The sequence below is a fragment of the Astatotilapia calliptera genome, chromosome 2, assembly GCF_900246225.1.
Source record: "Astatotilapia calliptera chromosome 2, fAstCal1.2, whole genome shotgun sequence".
Lineage (NCBI taxonomy): Eukaryota > Metazoa > Chordata > Actinopteri > Cichliformes > Cichlidae > Astatotilapia > Astatotilapia calliptera.
In genome coordinates, this window is record NC_039303.1 from 22,895,332 (window position 1) to 22,923,091 (window position 27,760).

The 27,760-nt window shown below is 44.5% G+C and overlaps 1 protein-coding gene across 11 annotated transcripts in view; it reads right to left on the reverse strand.

The window, feature by feature from the left end:
* The window catches only part of tenm2a (teneurin transmembrane protein 2a), a 230,994-nt gene that overhangs the window by 16,711 nt on the left and 186,523 nt on the right, over positions 1-27,760 (reverse strand). For 7 of the 11 annotated variants that reach the window (XM_026188666.1, XM_026188662.1, XM_026188639.1 and 4 more), the window contains 11 exons: positions 17,679-17,801; positions 16,101-16,327; positions 15,370-15,565; positions 13,775-13,876; positions 13,070-13,264; positions 11,407-11,607; positions 8,361-8,546; positions 7,358-7,384; positions 2,777-2,923; positions 2,318-2,528; positions 1,292-1,411 (listed from right to left, as the gene is read on the reverse strand). In XM_026188666.1, coding sequence (XP_026044451.1) covers positions 1,292-1,411; positions 2,318-2,528; positions 2,777-2,923; positions 7,358-7,384; positions 8,361-8,546; positions 11,407-11,607; positions 13,070-13,264; positions 13,775-13,876; positions 15,370-15,565; positions 16,101-16,327; positions 17,679-17,801 — 1,735 coding nt within the window. The remainder of the gene's footprint in view (positions 1-1,291; positions 1,412-2,317; positions 2,529-2,776; positions 2,924-7,357; positions 7,385-8,360; positions 8,547-11,406; positions 11,608-13,069; positions 13,265-13,774; positions 13,877-15,369; positions 15,566-16,100; positions 16,328-17,678; positions 17,802-27,760) is intronic. The other 4 variants (XM_026188674.1, XM_026188645.1, XM_026188681.1 and 1 more) reach the window with 3 other exon arrangements.

Sequence of the window (27,760 nt, forward strand, 5' to 3'; positions counted from 1 at the left end):
CAGGCCAAGTTACTTAGACCTAAACAGAGCTTAACACAGCAATTACTCCACAACAACAAAACACCTGAAATAAATATTCCGACATTATTAATTACGGTCCAAAAAAACAGTACACAGACCACAACAAGGTGACAAGTTGAAGGCCAACCTAGCCATCGGTCTGCTCTGAAATATGAACAAGGCGACGTTAGAACACACGTCTCATAACAGAAGTGATTTTATTAGATGTTATCCTTTTACCCTTTGTCACTAAATTATGGGTAACAGCTGTAGGTTAATGATTAGTAGAGGAAAAGGTCACACACACACACACGCACGCACGCACACAATTGACACGTCTTATGGGAAACGGCCAGAGCTGCGTGAAGAGCTGCGAGAAAATAACATAGAATCCGCGAGACCAAACAAGACCAGACGCAGACGTGTTCATTGAAGACCGCGTCTGGAATTCAAGGTCAATTAAACATTACAAGAAGTTTGCATATTTCTCGAAGAAACCGCTGCAAAGAAACAAATGATAAAAGGCGATTGCTTAAAGAATATGACAGAAGACAGGGAGAGGAGAAAAATGTATTTTTAATGCGTGGAGATCAGGCTGAAGAACCAGTGAATCAAATTTTGAAATAACATGTTAGAGATGTCAGCCAGACTTAAATTCAATAGAAGTTGTTGGGGGGGAAATTGGACAGAGAAGTCAAATCAAAGCAGCCGAGAAGCTGGAATTCCTGCAGAGGAACTAAAAAGACATGTAAGATGACTTAACTAAGTGTGTTTGGAAAGTGGCTATCAAAGAAGAAAAAAAACCCTAAGAAATTCAAAAATTAAGCTGTTAAGGCTTTGATTCAACCTTGCTTTGATCGCTACAGTGAAAAAGAAAATCACATGTGAAATCACGAAATCAAATCAAGTTTAACAGGAGGAAGAAGTAAGAGGTAATGAAGTAGAAGGAAGAATTTAAACCCTACATTGCGTTATGCACTTTGTTTTTCCCTTTCTTCCTCTGCATTTGCTATAATGTACATGTGTTTTTCTTTTTAGCAGTTTCACTTCAGAGAAGATTCTAGTGTTACAATCCTCAGTTGTGTTGTTCTTGTTACAGACATTTACTGCTCTGCTATTTGAAATCTCCTTTTCTTTCATGTATCTAATTATTTATTCCACCAACAGCACTGCCTTCTCGTGGGATCAGTTTTCTAACCTAATCTAATCAAATCTGATTTAATAACAGAGCCTATGTGGTGAGGTAGTTTCCATATTTCAGCAAGGAGTGCTGGGTGGCTGTTGTACATACATTCCATCCTGCCGTGTCAGCGTGTATCCGTAGTGGGGATAGTTGACAAAAGACACGTTCACCCCCACCAGAGGGGTTCCATCTGTAGTCAACACCTGACCCCGAATTAGAGATGCCAAGCTGGAAGAAGACAGAGGAGACACAAGTGAGGGGAGCGAAAGTCAGCCTGTCAAACCAGTCTTCCCAAACCATCCATCATCTGATTTGATTAATCTCTCCATCTTTCAATCATCCAATTTGCCCATTCAATTATTGCCCTGCTCTTCCACCACTCATTAATTAGAAACAATCAGCTACCCCCACCGTCTAGATGAGCTCGTGTCAATCACGTAAACAAACCATGACAATATAGATGGGATGTGCACGTATTGTTAAGTACGGGCGAGAGATTGCATTCTCGAGAACTAATAGACGCAGATTAACATTTAAACATTTCAGGGTAGCGTCGCTTTGATAAGTTATTTTCTTTGAAACGTCCGATGTCAGCATGTGTAAATATATTCGGAGGAAAATCAACACAGTGGACAGCGCTTCACAGCTCTTCTAAATCTATGGGGAATCTTGGCTTGCCAGCAATTGGCTGTGGGATTTGTTAAGGTCTTGGCTAGCTGTACGAACCATTTCAAAGTCTATTTGATATTTGTTTTTGGAAATCTAAAGATTGGAAATTTTCCATGGCTCGTATTTTTTCACTTAAATGTCAAATCTTTTAAGATTCGCAGTCAGATTGCAGTCATGCACAGTCACCACACAATGTTACAGTGTTTGCAACACCAACGAAAGACAAAGTAAATGTAGATGATCAAAGCTTTTATCCTGCATTCCTACTTTCATTATTGGCTTGTATTGCTAGTTTGTGGGGCGCAGAACAGTATCACTACACTGTATGTATAGATATTCACCGGTGACTTCATATTATTCTCATATTTTAAAATATGAGATCTGTAATGTTTCTGTGAACGGCTCTTTTGTGTCACAGTCTTAAGATATGGCCTTAGTTGCTAGCGGTTGAATTTCCTGCCATACCTGGAGTTGAACGGGTTTTCCAAAGGGATGATGTGGGTGCTGTCCCGTCCCACAAGCATCTTGACGCGGTCGTAGAAGGAGCGGACTCGTGGCTGGGACATCGGGCTCTGCTGGATGACTAGCAGAGGGTCCCGGGAGCCCCGGCACAGGGGGCTGTTCTGGCAGGGACTCTGGATGCAGCAGTCTGGGTCCATGCAGTCTGTCAGTCCATCTGATAGAAGAAGAGCAATGATAAATGCTCTAAGGGACGCGAAAAAAAAAGAAGAAGCTTTGAATAATCTGTTTCTTTCACTTAGGAAAGTTTAATTTTGCCATCCACAATCAAGGCTCTTCTCAGGAGACCTTAATTTTATATTTTGTTTAATTTATTATTTTCTCCATCATCCTTTATTTCTTTGAAGAAGCAGATTTTGCTAATTGAATTCTTAAGGCACTATACGCCCCCCCACCCAAACTCACCTCCTTCGTTGTCCTTGTTGTCGGCACAGGAGGTCTCCATGGCAACACTGCAACCAGGGCCCCTCCACCCCGTCTGACATTCACAATGCCAACTCTGCTGGCCCATGGTGCACTGGCCGTTACCGTTACACAAGTTAGGACAGCCATCTGTGAGAAGAGGACAGGAGAGGGGAGAGGGAGGGGGGGAGGGAGAGAAACAAGGTGATGTTTGTTTTATCATTAATGATGCACAGATGAAAACACACACACACACGCACGCACAAACACACGCACGCACACATATGCTCATATGGTAATGATAGATCAATGAGTCACACTCAGTGTGGTAACCAAATAATGGTAGCATACTGCCAGTGCTGATTGTTCAGGAATCAATTCCAATCAGGAGGTCAGTTTCCATGCACACCTTTCCATCTTTATGTCTCTGCACCTGAGGGATGCCTCCTAGTATGTGTATATGTGTGTGTGGACCGAGGTGGATAGATCACTTTATTCACTTACTGGATGGAGCCCAACCCGATCATCTCTCTCTCTTTCTCGGGTGCAGTTTCACTCTCTCTCTCTTACTTATGATTCAGTGTAGGTAATGGGATTCTGATGGCCTGAGAGTAATGCTTTCTCATGAGAGAATGAGATTATGCTTGACAGAGTGTGTGCGTGCATGCGTGTGTCTGTGTGGTGGCAGTCCATGAACTAATAAACCTTCGCTTCGGCGTATGCAAAAAACCCTTACCAGAATCTACGACCCTGGAGCCAAGTAAGTTCTGTAACTAGCATAGCAAGGGCACCCTCAACTCAGGAGTGACTTTAAGGCAAGGCAGAGCGGACGTTTTGAGGTGCTCTGGATAAGGGAATTTGCAATTATAGAGGAAAGTGACATTTTCTCACTTTAATATTATCTGGTAACTTTTGGAGGCTTATATCATATATACATATTTATATATGCTATATATATGTGTATGCTTTATACATGCCATATTTCTCTATGTGAGGCTGTAAACTGCAGCCAGTTATCTTAACATAAAGACTGGAAGCAGGGAAACAGCTAACTTGGCACTTATGTTATAATATCCATCAATCAGTTCTGATAAAACTGCACAAAATAACATGTTATATGCTAAAAGTGGAGTGCGAAAACTTGCATTTTGTCATTTTACAGGAAGGTATGTGTGGGATTATTTCTTGCCAGGCAGCAGAGACTTCCTGGAGTGTTGTGACTGCGTGTTGGCCAGGAATCCAGGAGAAAATCCAGAAAGTTATAGCGCTATAGGGCACAAACAAGCCTCATGCATAACCCCGTGTAATAAGTTGTTTTGAATTCAATTCATTTATTTATTTTTTTGTATAGTGCCATCTCAAAGTGCTTTATATTGTACGGCAAAAACCCTACAATAAGACGACCCCAACAATCAGATGACCCCTATGAGCAAGCACTTGGTGACAGTGGGAAGGAAAAACTCCCTTTTAACAGGAATAAGCCTCCAGCAGAACCAGGATGGGGGGGGGGGGGGGGGGAATATCTGCTGCGACTGGTTAGGGGTGAGGGGAGGAAGACAGGACAAAGACAAACTGTGGACCAGAGTGAGACAGTTTTGCACATTGTACAGCGAAGCTAGCTTTTTCCTGGCTTGATGCTAATCTTAGCCAAATGGCTGGTCGTTCGTGATGAACAGATAGGCCTGAGACTACATCAATTTTCCACAAAATGTTCATTTCTTCCTTTTAACTGACTCCTATATTAAGACAATTTCACCGAATTGGGACCATTTAATATCTCCTAAATGCCACAAAATCAAAACTTTTCTTTAAAAATCATTCGATTCCATTTGATAATTTGCACCCATGCTGAGACAACGTACCCCATCAATGCCATTTAAAGGGGAAAAAAAGCCTTTAACTCCTGGCTTCCCTTACAACTTTCCCGTATCTTTCGAAATCCCACCTCTCTAATGCAAAACTGTCTGTTTGCCACATTATAATCTATCAAGGAGGGGAGGGGTGTGGAAAAAAAGGCATGATGACACACAATGACAATGTTTTCTCCAGCAGCACAAAGAGCCCCAAACAAACTTGTCACAGTGATTTCCTCTTAAACAAATGAGGGAGCGGGGTGCGACACTCTTAAGTCTACCCACGGGAGACGAAGGCAAAGAAAAGGGTTGACTGATAAAACAATACGTGCATGCACGAAAAGGCTCTCGCTCGCAAACGCACGCACACGCCTAGCACGACACACCCTGGAGATATGACCTGACATTTCTCACTCGGTACTATTGTGCCGACAGAGTGAGGAAGGACAAAATAACCCAGTAAGAGATTATGAATATGAAATGCTTTTCACTGAGTCCTGCTCAGTAGATTAATGAACATATTTTCACTCAAGTTGCACTGTAGAATTTTGCCCTCTAACAAATCGCTGCATCAATAAAGCCATGCATTATGAATACAAATAGTGCAATCTAAACCGTGGCAGCGGCTAAATTAACAGGCATTTCACCCCGATTGGCATTTTATCATATGTCTCAACCAACAGACGATGAGGGGGGAAAGTCAAAAAAGGACTTTTAGAGAAAGACGGCGCACCATCTTGTTTGTGGTGGAAGAGGTGGGGAGCCGGGCGAGCTTAACAACGTTACTCAGTTCAACACGAAGACTCAAATCAAAGGTTTTATCTTTAATTATGACCATTTTCTGCATCAGGGGACTGCTCATGATGCTGTATTAACAGTCAGCCTGGAATAGATTGTCCCCAAGTATTGAGCTCGGGGAACAAAGGCAGTTAGCAGTGATTGCCTGTTAAATGGAGTTGCCATTTAAAAGCAGCCAAATACTTATGAAGCACCCGGACAGGACAATCCATAGCGGGCATTGATTGGCTTGCCTGGGCAGGCCGGCACGAGGCTCCTCTCTCTTTAATGCCAGGACCCAGTCGATACCCCCTCATACTAACTAGAATAAAGTGGGATTTCAGAAACTATTAAGTCCACCCTCCCCAGTAATGTGGTTGGACTCTGATGAAATCCTCCTAAAAAGGAGAAGAAATTGCCTTGGGTTATGGGTGAGCACACACACACACACACACACACACACACACACACACACACACACACACACACACACACACACACACACATTATGTGGTGTGCAGTGTCTGTGGGTGTGGGTGTGGATGGTGGGGCATATGACTCGAAAGATATCGTGTAGGACTCCAAGGATGAAGTGAGAGGGAGGCAGGCGGAGATAGAGACAGATAGAATGAGAACAAAGTGTATGAAAGAAAGTAAGTTGAGACATTGTACTGAAAAGTTCCACCTTTCTCTCCATTCCCCTTGTACCCAGCTCTGCCTCCTTTAAAGGTCATGAAGTAAAGGTCACAGCCATAAATCCGCGATCAGAGCTCATAGATGGACCAGATAACGCTGTACTTTCTCAAATATACCCCACTTAGCTGCTTCTCCTATTCTTAACAAGCTACCTTTGAAATTACATTGATTGCTTTATTCCAAATTGTTCTTTGACCTGCCTCTCTGCTTCCCTTTGGCTCCGTCTCTTCCTTTTTCTTTTTTTTGCGCCCTGCCTCTTGCTCCCTTTTTAACCCTGCAATTTACCTTTTCTCTGGGTTGGCTCTTCATAAAACAATGAGAGCTATTCCATTAAGCGTAGAGGGTGAGAGGACACTCTCAACGGCGCTCCAGGGACCTGTACTGTCAGGCAATCTGTGCCGCTCCGTGCAACCCGGCAGAGGTTCAGCTGCGGGGCTATCTATTAAGCATTCTTGTTGTGCGTGTGAGACAACTCACCTCAGACCCAAACTCGTCTCTGTGTGTTAACCTCAGCTGTTATTCTGTTTATTATTGAGTGATCTGACTAAACGGCATATTTTTTTGCTTTGGTGTGGTTTTGGCGGGGATGTTGAAAATCAGAAATTCTTAAATTAATACTGTAGGCCCTTTCAGTCACACAAGCATAATCAAGCACACACACGTGCACAAAATAAATTTAGCAGCCACTCTACCATGGCCACGACACTTGCCACACAAACCCAAATGTAAACACACACACACACACACACTTAACAGTTCTGTATGTATTTGACACCACATTGAGGACCTGCATCATTGGGTTATGAAATACACCAATTACCTCCAAACTTTTTTACAACTTTCATTATTTTCTCCTCGTGTGAAGCAGATTGTGTTTACACAACACATGAGTGGAATACCTGAGTGTTTTTTTTGTGTTTCCAGGCTCCACGTTGGAAATATTAAGGAGAACACGCTCACACGCATGCACGATCACACTTTTCACAGCACAGCCCCTCGACACTGCTGATACCACACTAGGCTCTACGGTACCCCACAACACATCAAGGCTCAATGACAGCTAACCCCTGCTGTAGTCCACTGCTGTAATGGGAGTGCACTACATGTAGGGAGTCATCATTGAGGCTGGAGCCCTAATCTACGGACAGATAGCACCACAGAGTCTACAGAGCCAAGCCAGGCCAAGAACCCACAAATGCAGCAGCTAGCTTCTACCACCACAGGCTAAGAAACAAAACACCAGAGTCAGATACGGTACCTGCTTTGTCAACCATGCTCCCATGGTCTGCAGTGGGAGAAAATGTGCAAAAGGTAAGAGATGGGGAGAGTATTTTTTTTCTGAAAGAAATGCAAGCAACATCATGCAGAGCTGAAATGAATAACAGGCAAGCTGAGATAAGCTAACGCTGAGAGTGTCTGGTGCTAGTGAAGTGTGCTTTGCACCAAGCTGAGGCCTGATAACTCTTTCATCTTGGGCTGATGGTGCAGTCAAAGCTGCCCTACTTTCTGATGGGGGAAATCGGGAGATCATAAACTGTTATTCCCCTGTGCATATGTATGTGCCTATGCGTGTGTAGGTGTGTGTGTATATATATATATATATATATATATATATATATATATATATATTGGTGTTTTGTTTGGTGTGTGTGTATCAGATTGCAATCACAGTGCTTTTGGTGACAAGGAAATGAGACTTTGTGTCTCAAAGCACTGACGGTGAATCAAAGGAATCTGGCACTCATCCATCCAAAGTGACAGTGATGTCAATATGAGACAGTGATTGACTGACAAAAACGCTCACTCACACTCTAGCGCAACTGTGTGCATGCACACACCATAAACAAAGTGAGAGTTATTTTTTGATCGCAGTGAGGTGAAGTGGGGATTTTGTTTTGTGCCTTTCATCACATAACTTTGGTGTTTCAAAGGCCATAAAAACTAAAACTCCTGGGGTCTGCAGTTGAGAGGCAGCATAAAACAGCTAAATCCTGCTCTTGTGTAATCTCCCACCCCCACTTCTAAGAAGTTTGCACCTCTTCTCTCTGCTCGCCCACCTTCTACGTCAGCCCCTTCTTCAATTCCCCATGGCCTTCCTCCTGCTTCCACTTCTGATTTCCAAATTCCTTTAAGAAAGTATAAAGGAGCTGCCATTTTAGTCTGACTGGGTGCTGGTGTTTCTGTGCACACCCACGTGTTGACACACAGGCACGCACGTCAAACACACACCTCCAGACACACGCTCACGGGAACACACTCACCGATGGTGCAGTGCTCTCCGTTCCAGCCCTGGTGACACTGGCACTTCCCGTCCTTGCAGGTTCCATGTTTGATGCAGAGAGGGTTGCACACACGCTGGTCACAGCCTGCACCGGTCCAGCCTTCCTCACAGCGACAGGCTCCGCCCATGCACACTCCGTGAGTTCCACAGTCCACTGAGCAGACCTCTGAAGGAGAAAAGATTTGGATCACAAACAAACGGTGCTAGACTCAAAAGTCAGTGTTTCCTGTATTTATTATTTTTAGTATTCTAAAATTTCATATACAGTCACGTGAAAAACCAAATACAGCTCTTGATTCAAAAGCTTTTAACCAATGATAACTTGAAGTAATTGTGTTTTGTATAACTCAGTCGTTCACATTGTTGTGGAGGAATTTTTTTGCAACTTTGCTTCAGTTCATTGAGGTTTGCAGGCATTCATTTAAACTGTCTTAAGGTCTCCCCACAGCTTTTCAGTCGGCTTGACGTCTGGACTTTGACTGGGCCACTGGAGCATCCTGATTCTTTGCTTTTTCAGCCATTCTGCCGCAGATTTACTGGTAAGTTTGGATCACGGACCAGTTTGGGTCAAACTTCAGGTGTTGGAAATTTGACTCTAGACTCTACACAGAGTCATGGGCAACTCAGTGACTACAAGGTGACCAGGTCCTTGTCCTTTCAGTTTGATGACAGGCTTGTTTTGCAAAACAGCCTGAAGTCATCATGCCTCCATCACCACACTTGGCAGTTGATTTTTGGATTTGCCAAACATCTCCACATCGATTCTTCAGTGGAAAAGACACAAGAAGTCTTGTGGTTTGTTCAGATGCAGCTTTTCAAACCTAAGCTGTGCTGCCATATCCTTTTTTAGAGAGAAGAGGCTTTCTCCTGGCAATCTTTCTAAATAGGCCAATCACAGTGTTCAGTCTTATTAAGTCTTTTTCTATTTGTACTCTCGCAAACTTTAACATTTAACATGTTAACTGAGGTCTGCAGAGTCTGAGATGTAGCTCTTAGTTTTTTTGGAATTCCTCTAAGCATTGCATGATGTGACCTTGAGGTAATTTTGCTGAGACACTTACTCCTGGGAAGATCTGAATTCTCCAGTGCAGGAAACGGCAAAGACGTGCTTTTATAGACGTGCTTATATTTGCAGATGATCAATTAATCCGGTGCATTTGATTAGCAGCTCCAGGCTGCTACTTACCCTCTTTACTCCAATGGAAGCAGTAAGGGTGCACTTAGTTTTTCACAGGAACACATGACTATATGTATTCATAATGGACACTACTGGGCAGTGAACATGGTTGCTGTTCAGATACATATATGATCTTTTTCATGAATAACATAATAGCAAATGTTACAAAGTACCAGTTCCTAACTTGAAATGCCTGTAAATATGGTGGTATCTGAAAAAAATATCTGCAAAAACTTCATTTTCAATCCTTTTAGTCAATTTTTGAAGCTAGAAAACATAAATTTGTCTGCATTTGATTTCAAATCACATCGGCAAGTGCAAAAATAGAGAACCTTGAGCTTCAAAACAATCAAATCCACATTACACGAAAACACAACTCTCTGTCATGTATTTTTAATTAAAATCAGTAGTTATAGTAGTGCAACAACAGGGTTTATTTCCTGAGCTTCTATTACAGTCGCTGTCTGAGAGGCTCAGATGTTGCAGTCGGCGACAGTGCATGTGGCGAAATGTGACAATCCCGCTTGTGTGCTCAGGACCCCTGGTGTGCAGGGAACGCGGTATGTACAGACGTTTTGATACACACTTGCTGAGGGATCCTGCAGTGTGAAACAATGTTGTCTTTATTAAAGTTAAGCATTGCTTCTCTCATAACAAATGCTGGTGCTCTCGTCGTGCTCCTGAGGAAGCGTTCCCAGGCTGGCATGACGGAGGTGGCTGTCTTACTTTCTAAAGTGGAAGCTTAACGGCTTCATTTTATTGAGATAAAGAACTGTGAAACCTCCTATCCCATCTTGGTAAACTGTATGTGTTACTATCCGCAGTGCAAGAACACCTCCAATACATTCTTATGAAAGCCTTGGAACTAGCATGCCATTATCTCCGCGGTACTAGAATCACAGAATTGGCTCCCAGAGCAATACATAACCAATTAAAAAAATTCTGATAGTAATCACGAAGGCTTAACAAAGTTAGGATTCCTACCTCATTTCTGAGTAGCTCACTGAATGCAGCCTAATCATACCTCTTGGGTCATACAGTCTTTCGAGTCTACAAGATTAAAAAAAGTTTTACTTTGGCCTGAACTGAGATGTGTTACAGCTACCTTGTTTAGACATTATAAATTTCAAGTGCTTGTATTTTCTTATTGGCTGACCCTATAAACAGAAGGTCTGAACAGCAGGTGGGCGGGGCTTCTGCACTCAAACAGTGTATCCGACATGACCGTATTTGGATCATTAAGGAGTTTCGAGCAGTTTGAAGCCCAAGCTTTTGGTTCGTAGATGCAACTTATACATGCTCTGAAAGCCCAGCCATGTTTAATATGTGTCAGAACACAGGGACAGAGTCATTTTATTCATATTCCTTTTATGCAAAACCCAGAGTACTGTAGTTTGGTATATAAATAAAAGTGTTCTGCCTTTCCCAAATTAGAATTTTAAGCACTACCCTGATAACCATAAAAATCTGTCATTACCATACTGTCACTGACAGTCTACTGAGAGAGATAATTTTATATAGTCTTGATAGTACAAACTTGCCACATTTTTATTCCTGCATGTTCCAATTTGGCTTCGATACCACAACAGTTGTTGTACCCTGTTTCTGAGCATGTTGTAATTTTTTTTTTTTTTTTTTTACGATTTGGTAGATTTGGTCCAAGTGTAGCTCGAAAACCAGAACAGTATGAAATAAAATGGCAAACTAATTAGCCATACTGGGACCGCGAAATATGTTTGGACAAAGGGTAATCAGCAGTTATTTCTTTCCAACTTTCAAACCCACAACCCCCATTTTTACCCGATGTATCTGACTCTCGCAGCTGAACCAGCTTTACAATCGCACTCACCCATGGAGCAGTCGGGTCCCATCCAGTTGGGGTCACAGCTGCACAGCCCAGTGTCTGGTATGAAGGCACCGTGGCCATGGCACTGATCTGGGCACTGGGCCCTGGGCAGTTCGCAGTGGAGTCCTCCCCAGCCTGGCTTACAGTGGCACTCCCCGTTCACACAGATGCCATTGTTGGAACATGTTGGATCCATGCAGTCCACTGGATTAAGGCAGCAATACACCAATTTAAAAGAAAAAAAGCAGAAAAAAAAGAAATTAACAAACAAACTAAAAAATGTCATTACAGAGCTGACGACAAAAACAAATTAATGGTTGTTTTTTTAAAAAAAAAAACAGACGTGACAGAGGACATCATTTCACTCTGTGTTTATAAAAAGATAATGAAATAAAGTAAAATGTTACCAGACGTATTACTAAAGCAATTAAAGCACACGATAATGAATAGCTAAGTCTATAATTGGGGCACAGCAGCAAATGCGTTCCACTCTGAAAGAGCAGTGCGCTTCGCTGACACATCATTTGGTGTGAGCTTTTCGCCCGTGTGGATGTGGAAGTGTGTGTGTGTGGTTGATTTGTGTGTATGCGTGTATCGTGCCAATACACGGGGAGAATCTGACACTGTCAGTCTGCCAGGTTGACAGGCAGCTCTGAGTCCAAGCAGTGAGTGAAAACCAATTTGACAAATTACCTCCTCCCGGCAATACGCACACCCATCCCACCCACCCACTCGCTCGCCCGCCCCTTCTCAGGCCTCCTCGCATTGCTCTGTCCCGGTCACTTGCATTTTCCTCTCTCTCTTTCTCTCTCATCTTGTCCTCTTCTTTGTGACACTGCTCTCCCCACCTCCATCTCCTCCCCCTTTTTCCACCACCTCGGGCATGATTGACCCCGGCGCACACGCAGTATTAATAAAAGCAGCCCCCTCGCACACAACCTCGACCCTCCATTTCTGTTTGCCTGGCAGAAATGGCGGATCACAGTTATCGATTTTCATGTCGCTGGCACTTCAGGTAAATTGTTTGAGGGACTCTGCTGTGATGAATATCAGATTTGAGGCTGGAGTAGAAGGGGAAAAATTGGATGAGAGGGAGATCGGGGATCGGCGGGGTGGGAGAGAAAATTGAAGCGCAGAGGAGAGAAAATGCTGACCTTGTTCTCAGGCCCCATGTTTTGACTCTTTCTGCCACTCATCTCTATTCTTCACTTTGCATCTCCCTCTCTGCCGATCTTCTTCTTCACCCCTGGCGTGCTGCTTTCTCTTTTCCTTCTTCTCAACCTATTCTCTCTTTCTTCATACATATTCACCTCTCACCACCCTGACTCCAGCTCCCTCCTCAGCATCTTTTTATCCCTTTATTTTTTCTCCCTTGCTTTCTGATGACTACGATCGCGGCATGCTGATCCTTCTTAACAAAGATCAATAGAAGCGATTTCAGCCCTTAATAAAATCTGTGATATGTTTGGCTGCGCCATCATACTTCATCTGTATACATGGACGCTCAGTCAGCGTAAGATTATGCCATGATAAGCTGTCTTCACTGGTGTTAGAAGGGGTAAATCTGTGAAGTTTGTTGTGCTTCACCTTACTTTCAAAGCGATCACACAGAACAGTTTTAAAGAAAAAAAAAACAAACATGCACCATTACACCTCCTGCGCTCACCCTCTGCACAGTTTGGCCCTTTGTAACCGACGGAGCACACGCAGTTTCCATCAGTGCAGGTGCCGTGGCCGCTGCAAAGAGGGTCTATGCACTGTGTGACAGGGACGTCGCATTCGGGTCCTTTCCAGCCGCTGTAACACACACAGGAGCCCTTGTCGTACTGGCCGTTGCCGCTGCACAGCACCGGGCATGCCGCTGTAGGAACAGAGAAACGGAGAGATTAAACCCTGCGCATAAGAACAAACCAAACAAACAAACAAAGAAAAAAAAACAATTAGCAAGCTTTTTAAAAGATCGCCAAAGCGGCGAAAAGTGCACGTCGCCCACCCACGCAGATCCACATCCCACCGTGCAGGAGGGTTGAATAGAGTGGCTAAGGGGCTGGAGAGCGCCAATGACATGAAGAGTAATTACAGGCAGAGGTAACTAAACTATTCATCAAAGCTGTCTACCCCAGGTGAGCACAGAGCCAGGGAGTCGTTAGCTAGGGGAGCTGCCATTCATCATCAGTCATCTTGTCTCAGCTCCACCTAAGGCCATGCACCATCTTGCTACTCTTAATCCTCTTCTCCTTTTTTTTTATGTTTTATTTTTGCACGAAGCTGAAATGTGTCTGCTCATCTAATTAGACAGCGGAAATGACAGATTTTTTTTCCTTTTCATCCTTGCTCCGACGGAAGAAGCGCATTCGTAAACAGCTAATACCTTTGGAGCAGTCCATGCCATGGAATCCTGGGAAGCAGTGGCACACACCAGAATTACACTCTCCGTTGCCATGGCAATTGCGCGGGCACTCTTGCACTGAATCTGTGAAGAAGATGAAGTGAGACAGAGAGAGGGAGAGGCGAGGGGTGAGACAGTGTGACGGCAAGCATCAAAGCCTTCCATTAAACCATTGGCACAATTCATTCTTTAAGATACTACAAATTGAGTCGAAGCGCTGCCGAGTCTCACAGTCGCACAGACATCAAACGCCCTCCTCCAAGATTCCATGAGTTTCTTTTTTGTCTGCATTTTTCATAATGTGGCAGGAATGTATTATGAATCAGCCATTTTGACGAGATGGGATCCACCAATGCTCCGCTCATAGAAAACAAGAGTATCCCCCTCCACTCTCCTTCTTTCTCTTCGACCCTTTTCTATCCATGGCTCACTTTCTCACTCCTCACTCATGTCCGGCCCCACCGAGGTCACTAATATTTCATCAAGCTGCGGATGTTTGGTGCAGCTAGGCCAGATTTTAGCTGGACTCTGAGCTGCTCCATCTGCCTTCTAACCTACTCACTAGAAATGAGAAACAGTTTGGTGGGAAGGAACGGGGTCGGTGCTAATCATAATCACAAGGAGGACACTTGGACTTTTATCCTCTCTGTTCTATATGCTTCTTCCAACTTCCACTCTTCTTACACAAAGAATGACACAGCCAAGCCTCACTGCTTCTCCTAACACTTCCCCTACTCCATGCACCCCCCCCTAAATAAAAAAAAACTAAAGCCCCTCGCCTCCCTCTTTACCCTAATGCCACCCTCTCTTCCATTCTCCTCTTCAGCTCCTCCTCCCGTCCTTCACTCCACTTCATCCCATTCTGGCTTTGCCCCTACCATTAGGCCTTTCTTCCAACTCCCCCTCTAACTACTCCACTCTCATTCTGCCCCTGCCGCCTCCGCCTCTCCATCTCGCCACTACTCCAACTGCTGAAAGCTCTACCCCTCCGTTATTGACAGTGAAGGATTCTTTCACTCCGCTTGACTCTTTCCATCCAACCCCGCCTTTTGTCCTTTTGTTCTCCTTTGGCTCGAATGCAACCGAAATGATCTGGTTAGGATCCTAAAATCATTCTGTTTACAGGGCCGTGTGACACTGTGGTCCTCACCCACCTCAAAGATGAAGGTTGTTTAATGTAAGTGTGTGGGGTTTTTTTTGTTTTTTTTTGTCACACTGTTGGACATATTAGCGTGCCCAACTATGTTTTGGCAAACGTACATTTTTAACTCACTGAGCAGTCTTTCCTACTTGACAATGTTACTATGGTTGTGTTGCATTGGCAACATTGTTCACATGCTGCCGGGGAGCATTTTTGCACGTCGTGAATGTGTAAAGTCACAGAGTAACTGATGGGGAATCTATTTGACTAAAATAGCAGCCTTGCTTTGCCGCCAGTGGTAGAGAAAGTTTCTGCGTGCCTCTCTCTAACCAGCTCCTAAAATCCGGTGCCTAATCTCATTTTCACTGCCGTTCTGCTTTTCCCTGCCGCGCTGCCACCTCTCCGCCCACAGCGACAGATGCCGACTCTGTCTCACCCATGACATTCGTGCTGAAGGAAACCGTCTCTCGCTCCCGACCGTCGTTGTAGAAGGCCAGGTGCCAGGCACCGGCGTCCAGGTACTGGACAAACACCGCCTCATTGAGGACCACGGTTTGGATACTCCTCCTCTCCCGTGGAGACTCCACCACGCTCCACTTCTCCTTCCCATCGAGGCGCTCCATATAGTCGTACTGCAGAGGAAAACGTGTGAGAGCAAGTTCACTTTTTCAGGCTTCAGAAAATGAGGCATGGTTTTATATGCTTGAGGAATTTGGTAAATAAGATAGCTGGCAAATGACAGTGAAGCATGAGGAAGGGAACACAAAGCTCCTCGCAGGGTTTTCTTTGGGTGTCTGTGTGCATTGCAGGGGAGTGTTTTTACACTTGCCCCGACTGTGCAGTTTCCCCAGCTGAAGTCAGGTCAGGCAGTGAAACAGCTATCTGAATGCAATTATCCCTTCCTACAAATCGAATCCATTGTTAATGGAGTAGCTTCTAATTAATAAGAGGCAGTAAAAGTTACATTACTGTGAAATTTAATTAAGTGTAAATCTTAGTCTAAATTAGTTTTTTCAAACAACTATTACAATGAATCACAAATGAATTTTAAGATGTCCCAAGAAACAAGCCCATTTCTTTCTTTCTTTCTTTTTTAAAAATACATTCTCCACTCAGATGAATATGAAGATTATTTTTTCATTATGATGGTCCTTGTACAGATTTTACCTGCGCATGCGAAGGAGGCAAGCCCTTGCGGATGTACACCCCGAAAAGGGCATCTTTGCCGAGGGAGATGTTGAACTTCAGGAACTGTGGTTGGCTGAGGTGGAGCAGGGACCTCCAAAACACTCCCGGAGGGACTTCTTGGGTCACCCGCCTCCCAACCTCGATGCTGCCTGAGTCTATACTGCTGTTCCGGCCTGCCCATGGACCTGGAGCAAAGGGGAAAGAAACTGCATAATCTGTGATTCCAGACATTGATTGGTACAGTCAATAGTTAATCATCGCACTTTAATGGGAATAACCTGGCACAAACATTGAATGGTATAGAGGACACGCACCATTAGCTGTGCAAACTGTTCAAAGTTTATACTAAAACGAACGCTGTTAGGCGCGATATGCGGGATGCAAAATGACGCCTCTGTATCAAAGCCTGCACGACTGTTGACTCTGTTGTCTGGGCTGAAATGATAGAGGGCTGATAGAACTGCAGAGCACAGATTTCCAAGCAGACAGGCCCGCACACAGAAACATCCTGCAATCAGGTCAGTCATCTAACAGCACAATGTTGGAGCCCAGAGAGGGAAAAGACAGCAATGTGAGCGCGCGTCTGTGCGCAGAATAGCAAAGAAATAAAAGTAACAATGTGGAAAAACAACAGCGGCATCTGGCCCAGACAGTCACACACACAGCAGTCCTCTCATTAATACAGAATACAGACACAGAGCAGCAGCCCACAGATACCTATAGTACACGCTGTGTATGTTGCAGAGCGAGATTGAGCAGGCGAAAGAAGAATAGATGGAAAAAACCGCATGGGGGCCTTTAAAGAGAGGGGGTGAGCGAGGGGAGCTTTACCTCGCTGCTGACTGAAACCCAGCTCAACACAACTCAGCAGAGTGGTTAAACAGCATACACAGACAGCACAGCTACTACTGCGTCATGAATTATAGAAATAATTTATGTGTGCGAGGCTGTCTGGTTGGGAGGGAAAAAAAGAAGCTATTGGGCTGTTTTAGTATTTAACACAGCAGATATAGCATTTATAAGCCATAAAAGATAAGGCTGACATTCTTCTTGTTTGCAACAAGAGATGTGGCAGTCTGTCCTTCAAAACTTTCTGACTTTCCTGCAACGAGTGGTGCATTCAGCCTCAAGCCAGCTAAGCTATAAATATTCACAAATGCATTAAAAATACTAAAGTCACTTCTGTTGATTCATTTTACGCAATTGGCATGCTAATTAGGATGCTGCTTTAGAGAAATACCTCCACAATGGTATAAAAAAAATGGTGGAAGCGATTTAAAATAAACTCCAGCGTCCCCCTCATCAAAATGAAGGAGCACCGGAGCTCTGTGGCAGAAAGAAACGAGTAGGCTTTGGCTGCACAAACAGCACTTGTTAGGATCTATTTATTGTTGAATTTGTTATGTTCACGAGGTCTGTTGCTAGGGGAAAAACAATGCAGAACATTAGCAGCCTTAACCTTTAAGTTTCTTTTTTCTTTTTTTTTCAAACATGTAAAGTGCCTGCTTCTTCAGGCAAAGATGTGTGGGAGGGGTGCGTGTGTGTTGCAGTTCATACCTCTCCCTCCAGAGGGCAGTGTGGCCACATCGCTGTTGACAGGCAGACCAGCTCCCAGTCCGTTGTTCAACACGGGGCCGTCGGATGGCTTCAGCTGCCACGTCAAACCCAGCAAGTTGATTGCTGCACACAGAAAGATGAAGAGTGAGGATATAGGGGAGGAAAAGGAGGATGGAAATAAATAAATAAATAAATGAATGAATGAATGAATAAAAAGCCCAAGATGAAGGCTCATCAAGGCGAAGAAATATGAGGCCAGCCCTCTTAAATCTGATCTGTCATTTAGACAGCAAATCCCGTAGCATCAATAGAATCAGCCACCTCTATACTTAAGTCATGAATCAAGCGCACGGTCATCAGAGTGGCGGGTTTAGTTAACAGGCACACAAACAGAGGTAAAATCTTACAAATCAGGCAATTAAACCACCTTCCCAAAAAATCCTTCTCTGTTTTGCTTTCTTAACCCCCGACCTCTCGCAGCCATCTTTCACGGGGAAAGCATCTTCAGCTTTTATTTGGAAGCCTTTACACCGTCTCACAGAGAGCAAGTGACAGATTGCTCTCTGAAGAGAATGCTCCATGGCTCTCCTTTCGCTTCTCCACTTCTTTTGTCCTCTGTTGTGTTATTGTGTGCTGGTGGTATAAGGCTGCTCGAGTGTGTTCGCTCTTCACTTTGTCAGCTCTTTACTCTCCCCACGTCTCTTCCCTCCTTAGCCTGCTGCCAAGCGTCTCCTCCTCCTCCTCCTTCCCATCCAACTCCCCCTCCTCCCCCCAAAAAAACTGAAAGAAAAAAAGGAAACAGAAAGAACGTACTGCAAAAGTTCAGCGATTTATTTGGTGACAGGTATGTTTTCTGTTTGTTGTAAATGATTTGTTTTGATCTCTTTAATGCCTTCAAAGAATCTTTGTAGTGGGGAGAAAAAAACGGAGACGAATCGCCTGCTCGCGTCTGAATATCGAAGATAACGTTAATGTTAACGGCGGAATGCACCAGCATTTTCCCGCGTATACGTGAATACTGTGATGTGAGCTTTGATGATACACGCAGCACGAATCTGTGATCGAGTCCAATGCATTACGTAGGCGCTATCGCACGCTTCTCAGCGTCGGCCTTATCCCCACCGCAGAAGCCTCACAACACCTGAATCTGAAGCCCGGGAATCAATTTCCTTCTTGTCAAATTCTATCTGTGCTTGCCGAGCGTTTGCACACACAGGGGTGTAAAAGTTACAGAGGGAAGGGGATGCGCCTTTAGGATTCGCTGCCGGGGCAGACTCATTCTCACCCCCTAAAGTGTCCCGTCGCTCTTTTTCTCTCACCCTGCTTCTTTGTTTCTTCCTTTTTATGCTTCTGCTATTCCCCTCTTTCCTCCCTCCCTCGCTCCTGGTCGAAAGAAAGCGCTGACACCTTTGGCTGCTGCCCGGCCTCCACTGTCAGCTCTTTTTTATTTTTCATGTGTGAGGGTGGTGGTGGGGGCGTGGGGGTATAGAAAACAAGAGATGGATTGGGAGAAGCAAAAAGAGTGCTCCCACCCCTTTCTCTTTCCCCTGCTACACCAACTCTTGCCCTCTCCTCTTTCATTGGGCTGACCTTCATTTCTCTCCTACTTTTCCTTTTAATTCCTCTTTTTTCTTCTTTCGTTTCGTCTTATCTCTGCCTGTCCCTTCTTGTAGATAATGCAGACATGCATCCACACACACACGCACACACACACAGGTGCGCGCAAAGATGGTATCAGAGGGAGCAGTCGATTGAAAGCTTGCCTATTGAACCATCTGGAGACAGTAAGCAATTGTGAGTCTATTGTGACGGCACTCTCAATCTAGGTCATCCCCAAGAACACACATAGCAGACAGCCCTATAGTTAGCTTACTGTGTGTGTCTCATCATTGTGTCGGTGAGGGTTGGTGCACACTTTTCTCAAATTTGTTTTTCCTGTCTTGTTTTTTTCCCCCTTCTTCATCTTCTTCTTCTGTGGGTGGTTGTGGAAAGCTGACCAATAGATGGCACACTTACTCCTTAGTGACAGAAGCGCAAAAGCCAACAATTTGTCAACAGGATTCTTTTGCAGCAAGACACAGAGCAGGAGAGACGTGCAAAAGAAAGAAAGAAAGAAAGACAAAGAGAGACACTTGTTATCATTCTCTTTACAAGTGCCATCCCTTATTTCAACAACACTTCTAAGTTTGTTAGGGTGTAATTTTAGCTGAAATGAAACTGCTGAAATTGATGTATTTAGCTTTGTGTTGCCATAATTTTAAGCATTTTCTTTTCTGATCATAATTGCCATAATTACTGTTTTCAAACTGGATTGGAAGGCTTTATTAAATACCATGCCAATAAAGCCTATCTGAATCAGATCCGACTGACAGACTTGGGAAGAACAAGAGCGATAGTCAGACTTGGGCTGTTTTTCTTTTTAATCTCCGTCTTCTCACTCATGTTCAATTTGACAGACACACACACACACTGCATATACGCACACATAGAAAAGATCACAGAGAAGCAGGTTTAACAAGCAAACGAGTCAGATTAAAAATAGATCAGTTGCTCCGTGAGGTTTTTATGTAATCTCGATGCATAATTCAGACAGGCAAAGTGCTTGCCAGTATCATCTGCAAAGAACAGCGTCTGAAGAAAACAAAACGTGATCATGTGATGACAAAAAAAAAAAAAAAGGACGGAGGATGATGGACGGAGAAACAAGAGAGATGAAAAGGGAGAGGTGGTGGCCGGGCTCGGAGAGGGGGCAGCGGTCAGGAGCTCTTAGAGAAATTGTGCCAAACCTCAGCACGGAGGAGGAGAGGCATGGGGGGAACAGAGAGAATACTGGAGGACAGCGAGAACTGAGAGAATATTAAAGAACACATGAAATCCCCTGAGGAAATATAAAAAAGAGGAGCAGAGAAACAGGCTACACATGATGTTGCAGAAAAAAAGGGAGGAAAAGATGAATAAAGGCCCCCACGGATAAAGTGAGGAAGGGGGAAGAAGATGGCAAGTGAGGAGAAGAAAAGATTTAAGGGATAAGTGGCCCCGTATTCATTGACTGGTTGGGTAAAAAAAAAAAAAAAGGATGGTGGTGATTCATCCTTTGACAGTAAGTGGTTCACAACACGGGCAATCAGGCAGAAATACAACGCACATGCGCATGTTTTGGGAAATATTTATATATCTCAGAGTTAAAGGGTGTAAATGGATTTCTGGATGAGAGAAGGAAAGAGAAGGAAAATAAAGAGCGAGGCAGAGATGGAGAAAGGTGACTTTGCAGCGAGTGTCCCCTGACTGGAAAATATTGTATCATCATCATTCTGTTCTCTGGAACATGTTCCAAATGTTCAAATCCTCTCCCCACCCCTCTTTCTCTCTCTATGCTCTTATGTCTCTCACCCTTTTCTGTCTCAACTCAACCTTATCATTGCCTGCTTAAAAGCCAGTGTATCCCCGCTGAACCATTTGCGATGCTCCTAATTGCTCAGAAGCCGGAGAACGGCCTCTCGCATGTTGTCACATGTTGTCGCATGTTGTCGCATGTTGTCGCATGCAATCGCACGCAACGCAACCAAAATTGCACAAAGAACACAAGCCCTGGTCGGTGGCAACACTTTTTTTTCTCCCCCCATTTCGCCTTCTCCCCTGGCCATAAATGCATATTAACCGTTTTAATTCACCACTAAATTAACAACTCTGACCTTAATTAGGGCAGTAATTGTAGACCACCTCCCCCCCAACTCACCCCACCATCCTTAGTCTGCCTTTTAATTGGTTTAGGAGCCTTTCTACCCCCCTCTGCTTTCCCCACCTTGCACACTCCTAAAACATACATGCAAAAAAAGGAGCCACCTGAGAAAAAAAAGAGGCGTCTGTACCTCTGCGGCACAGAGGTGCAGTGCTGCTAATATTGAAGAGACTGAGGAAAAGAGCAGCATGCCGCCTCAGGTTCTCAATATTCAGGCCATTTGGGACGTTTTCTCAGAATTTACCACACAGTATCCACTTATGTAATCTATAAATAAAGCAGCCTTCTCTCTTGGCTAAGTTTTGAAGGCGCTGCTTGCTGAGATCATTTAGAGCCTCAGACAGAGGAACGGGGGCGGCGGTTGGCTGCTGCCCTTGGGGGTCATATACACTGAGAGACACAATTTGTCTGCTTCTGAGTGTGTATCTGCGTATGCATGCTGAAAATTGCATGGTATTAACAACAAGCGCGCATGCACGCTGCAACCCCCGACGGGACCTTCTCACCCAGCTGATGCAACTGAACTGTAATTGACTGCAACACAAAAGGTTATGCGAGTTGCTGGCAGCTCCTACCTGCACGGCTGTGTCTAGCCGAGAGAAACGGCAACTCACTCAATCACACAGCTGAAAATGGTTTCTTTATTGGCACCGAAATATTGAGACGGCCCGGCGCAGACGTAGCCGCCCGGCGCGCGTGTGGGTGCGCGTGCACGTGTGTGATTGGTTAAATGAAAAGAGATGTGAATCTGAGTGATGTCCTCCTTTCTGAATCCTCATTTCCTCTTCAGATATCTCTACCCTGACCCCCCCGCCGCTTTACTCCCCCCAGCAACATCAACCCACTCTGCCTCGTCTCATCCCTCCCTTCCTACCTCGCTCCTTTCCCTCTCATCGATCTGTATTAGAAACAGGATATGAGGAACTATGCTATCTTATCACAGATCAGAGAGTGGGAGAGAATGAGTGAGGACGAAAGACAGAGAAAAGAGTTCGCTGTGGAGGCCAAGAGACGGAGAAACCGAAAGAAAATGAGAGACGGAGCGAGAGGCTAAAAAAAAGGGAGGACAGCAATTTCTTTTCGCTTTGCCTTCATCCATCTCCTGTTTCCAACACAGTACCAGTGAAGCACCATAGGCCTAATTGGACTAACGATTGAGGCCCCGATAAGACCCGCACTAATGAATAAATGAATGAGGAAATAAATGAATGAAATGAGCTCGTGCACACTAATGCACGAGACGGTATGACCATCGCTCAGCAGTGACATCAGTGAGGATGCAAATCCTCAGTTCATGCACACATGGGTATTATTTCCTTTAAAGCATGTACCGAAGCTCAAGTCAAAGGAAGAACATCGATGTCACCACTTAAACAACTCCTGCTCCCTGCTTTGCATTACCTTTACCAGTGCATTGACCCATGTATCCCTCTGGTGCAGATGGTATAGCACCTTGTGCCTGGTCCTGGCCATGCCCTGCCCATTTTCTGGACTGGCAACGTGTGGTAAGATCCTAACCTTTATCAGTCCGACAGGCCCTGCTGCTGCGGACACACACTCCACGTCTGATCCTTATGCCCAGGTTCCTGCATTCACCATATGCCCAATTGCATCTTCACCTCCGCACACACACACATTAAATGCACACACAGACGCCTACGCTGGCATGAGTGACACATCCTGACCTCTAGCTGTTCCACCTCAGATCAGCAGAAGGGAAGCCACATGCAATGTGAGAGGGGACTTTGGGGTCAAGGAGGTGCGTTTGGAAAGCAGCCACATTGCGAGACCTGCATGGCCAACACAACTATTCACTTGACTGTCTTGACTTGCTTTTATACTTACTCATAAAAGAAGCAGTCTTATTCAAATAAATACAAACTTTGGCATATAACTACTTGGGAAAACAAGCATGCACTATAGAAGTTGTTCTTGCGTAAAGGACGATCAAGTTAGGAAAAAATTGCTCCTTTTGTTGTATGCTTTTACGATCTTTGCTTATTTTTAATATGACATAATGAATACTTTTTAAAACATCAATCATTTAGCCTGTTAAGAGTAGACTTTTGTATATCATGTATATCAAAAAGTGTAATTAGGTACTTTTTTTGAATCTTTTTTTCTTTCTCAGAAGAGTAGCACAGTAGTACCTCCCATCCACACAAGGCTGGGAGCTTAAAATTAATATAAAGGCTCTAAAGATGATTGATAAGGAAAGGGACGAAGAACTAATGTTGTATTTCTAGTCCAGAAACTGTTCAATTGGCAGAACAGTAAAATCATTAACATGTGATTATGTAAGGGAGCAGGGATATGAATGCACTGTAGTGAGACACTTGTAATCGGGAAGAATGGGCAGTAAGCGATTGTGATCACTCTGGAACAGGAAGACAGGGGTGATGGATGGAAAGTGGTCGGCTCGGAGGCATGAAGGTCACGCTCGATGACAGTGCCACTGTGTGTGTGTGTGTGTGTGTGTGTGGAGTGTGGTTCTGTTGAATCAACAGACAGGGGAGCTGAGAGTAAGACTAAAAATACATCGTGTGTGTGCGCGCGCCTGTGCGTGCGTATGTGCGCCCTTACTCATTAGTGGTGACAATACCATGTGGATTATGCCACGTCGCCTGACAAATTCCGCAGATGCACATGCGCACACATCGGCGCCAAACACCCCTGCAAAGGTGACACAAGCGCCCGCTAGCAAGTTTACTCATTGCAGTCAAGGGCACACCTGTGCATGTGTGTATGAAAACAGTCCACCTGGGCGCAAGCAGTTTGACACGACCTCGATTTCTCATCCATCAAGCCAGGCTCTCCTCTCATTCCTCACTACAGCGCATTTCTATCTGTTTTACCCCCCTTGCTGGATGTTTTTGCTCTCAGAGGTTTACATCCCTCTTTTTTTAATCCTCTCTAACTTCTCTTTTTCGTCACCCCTTGTCCTTCACAGCCTCTCTCTGTCCTCTGTCACACTCCCTCTGTTCTCTGCTCGCTGTGATCAATTAGGAGACATTAGTCCCGCAGATATTCCAGGTGACAGAGCCCTCAGGAGGCCACGCTCTCCTTCATCTCTCCCCCTTCTGCCTCCCTTCAGTTTCTTCTCTCCACACCTGGCTGTCTTGTCACTCCTCCTCCTCATCTCCTCTACTTTCCTCAGCAGCGCAAACAACCTCACCCGCGCCCCCCCATCAACCAATCTCACACCTTACAGTGCTGACAGTGACATATCAGCCCTCCTCTCCTCTGTCTCTCCACTGATCTATCCCTCCTTTTTCTTTCCCCTTTATGTTCCCCTCTGCCCCCTGTGCACCAACTCCATTCCACCCCGTTCCTTTTTTTTCTTCTTCTCTCACCCCTCTCTATCTCGTTCTCTCCAGGTTGCCATTCACAATGATGGACCTGTCTTCTCTCCTGTATGCCAACCGCTCACCTGTATCCTAGCAACCACCTCTCCTTTGGCTCAGGTGCTCCATGCGGAGCAAGCAAACAAGACGCCAGGGGAATGAAGAACAAGCACTCTCGTTTATCCTCCTCCCTCCATCCGTTCAGTCATTCCTTCACACATAAAGAGGAGGCCATACTCCGCTGGAGTTTGAAGAGGGAAAAAAAAAACGCTTTCTGTCCTCCCTTACAAATAAACTCCCTCGAACTCACACAGACACAAATAATGACTCGCAGCTCCAAACGCTTTTTTCATGCTACGTGTGTATGTTTATCTCATCCCCAAGGCTTCATTCTAACAGTAGGACACAGTAAATAAGCTTCACAGAGATACAGCGAGTCAGCTGTGCTCCTGAAACATGCAAAGTCATGTTTTTTCTGAAGATGTCGTCCTCAATTGGCACACACATGTGCGCTCCTGAGTTTCTGGAAGATTGTCAAGCAATTTTTTTTCTTCTTAATATTCATGTGAAGTCTGAATAAAGAAAAAAGAAGGAAAGGCAAATCATTTGAAAGCCAGCACACTCTCAGACACACACGGAGAAGTTAGGAGTTCTCACACACACACACGCCAACCAGCACAAAAAATGAAAAGTGCTGTTCAGGCACATGTGTCTTGGTGTAATTTATGAGTGGGCTCCTGGGCGGACCCCTCAGAGGGGTCCTCTTCACGCTGCATGGCTCTGGGTGCTCTGCACAATCCCCACAGTGAGCGCTGGGCCCCACGCACACATAACACACAAACAAGGTAGTACAAAATCCCCCTTATGAGTAGTGAACTCGCTGCACGATTAACGCTACAAAAAGCATGGTAAACACAAGGGTTTCAGGCTTGGCAGCACTGCTACAGCTTTGTTCAGCGTAGAAAAAACACCGGAGCAAAAACATTTCCTTACAACAGCTGAAAAGGGGCCACAGTTAGCAATAGTAATAATAACAATAAAGTATCATTTCAGCTTTGTTTCAGCTTACTGAATTATAGCCAGTTGGACAATTAAGTTTGGTGGTGAAGCACACACACACACACACACACACACACACACACACACACACACACACACACACACACACACACACACACACACACACACACACTATTTGGCATATAATAAAACTAAACTGAAAAATATACAGAAAGTGGGGCTTAGAGGGAAAAATATTACACTCTATTTCCCCTTAATCATGCAATTCCATTAAAAATGCAATATTATACAGTATACTGACAGGGTATCTGGATAGCTTGCTCTTTTGTGCTGTAAATACACCAATAATAAAAAAGAAAAATCTTTTATAATATAGCTTACAATCTAAAAGTACCTATTATTAAGACAGGTTAGAAAGCTTTATGTGTCTGCAGGTACCCAAAAATTACTGATGGAGTGGTATGAAAAAAAGAAAGGTAGAAGCAAAAATTATTCTTTAAAACAAATGTGTTTTGATTTATGTCCCCAATTAGATGTTCATTTAACAATTATATGTTCTGAAGAAAACAAATATTTGTGTCATTAAAGCCCCAGGTGAGCTCTGCGCTTCGAGTAAAAGATGAATAACGGGAGGTCTTTGGTCCTTTCTGCGCTCCAGTGCCCTTGAGTACATATATGGAGAGGATTTCGGGGGGGTTAGGGGGTATGAGGGCAGCGGTTGCCGTCCTTCGTCCTTCTCCCGGCTTTTGTTTTGTGGCTCCATATGTGGCTGTCTACTGCAGTGTGACCGTGTAAAGCTCAGGAGAGAATGGATCTTACTGTGTGCCCTCGGCAAGAGGCCTTGATCTGCTCTGGAGGACACACTATTGTCAAGGGCACTCCACGGGGGTTACACAAATCACACAAATACTGACACATGCACAGATTGGAGTGCACATGCATGAAATTCGGTAGGCCAGGATGCATACGACACACATATGGGTGCATATATCACAAACTCACTATGGACGGTTAGATCGATGTGGTCACGTTTGGATAAATATATTTATAAATAAAGAAAAAAATGATCTTAATAATATATGTAGAGAGGGTTGTTATTTCTGCTGATGCCACTCTTCCCCCCATCTGTTGACTCTGGTCTCTTGGGTAAGAGGCCAATCAGGGGCTCAGTGGCACATCTGCCTTCTTGCACACACACTAACACAGTGAAGTAGACAAACACACAAACATGCACATTCATACATAATTACATTTCCTCATTTTCTGTTCCTCCTCCTTCTATTGTCTTCCTCTCTCCCTCACACACACACACACACACACACACACACACACACACACACACACACACACACACACACACACACACACACACACACACACACGCACACAGATGCATAGGTCTGCATTCTTTTGTCCAGTGAATGAGGTCAAGAAGGAATAAAATCCACACCCACACACACACTCCCACACACACTCTAAGCAATGTTTTGTATTTTTTTCCTCCCTTCTCTTCACACAGATTCGCCGGTAGACAGCCCATCAGAATCTCTTCCTGATGTGCTGGGTAAGTGCTCTCCTCTGAGTATCTGCCATTCCTTAAAGTATGACTATTGCACGTTGGCTTCAGATCAGTGAAAAACATCCACTTTCCTGCTGGGTCTGTTAGGATTCCTACCTTGACTGATACCTGCTTGCAGAAACAGCCGCAGTATGCTGCGGTTTGTGTATCTTTCTGCCCCTCTAACTGCCTGTGCACTGATGCTGACTGGAGGCCGAGGCTCCAGCTGGGGTTGATTTTGACAGTGCAGCAGTCGACTGAAGTGGCAAAGCTCACACCTTCTGAATCTGCTTTGTGTTTTACAGGCAGGGGCTACTAACTTGACACTTTGTCGTGGAGGTGTGGGAGGTTTATGCATTTTAGGTCAATGCGACACAGTGTGTCGACTGAGCTTGTATTTGTTCAGGGGTGTATATATAGA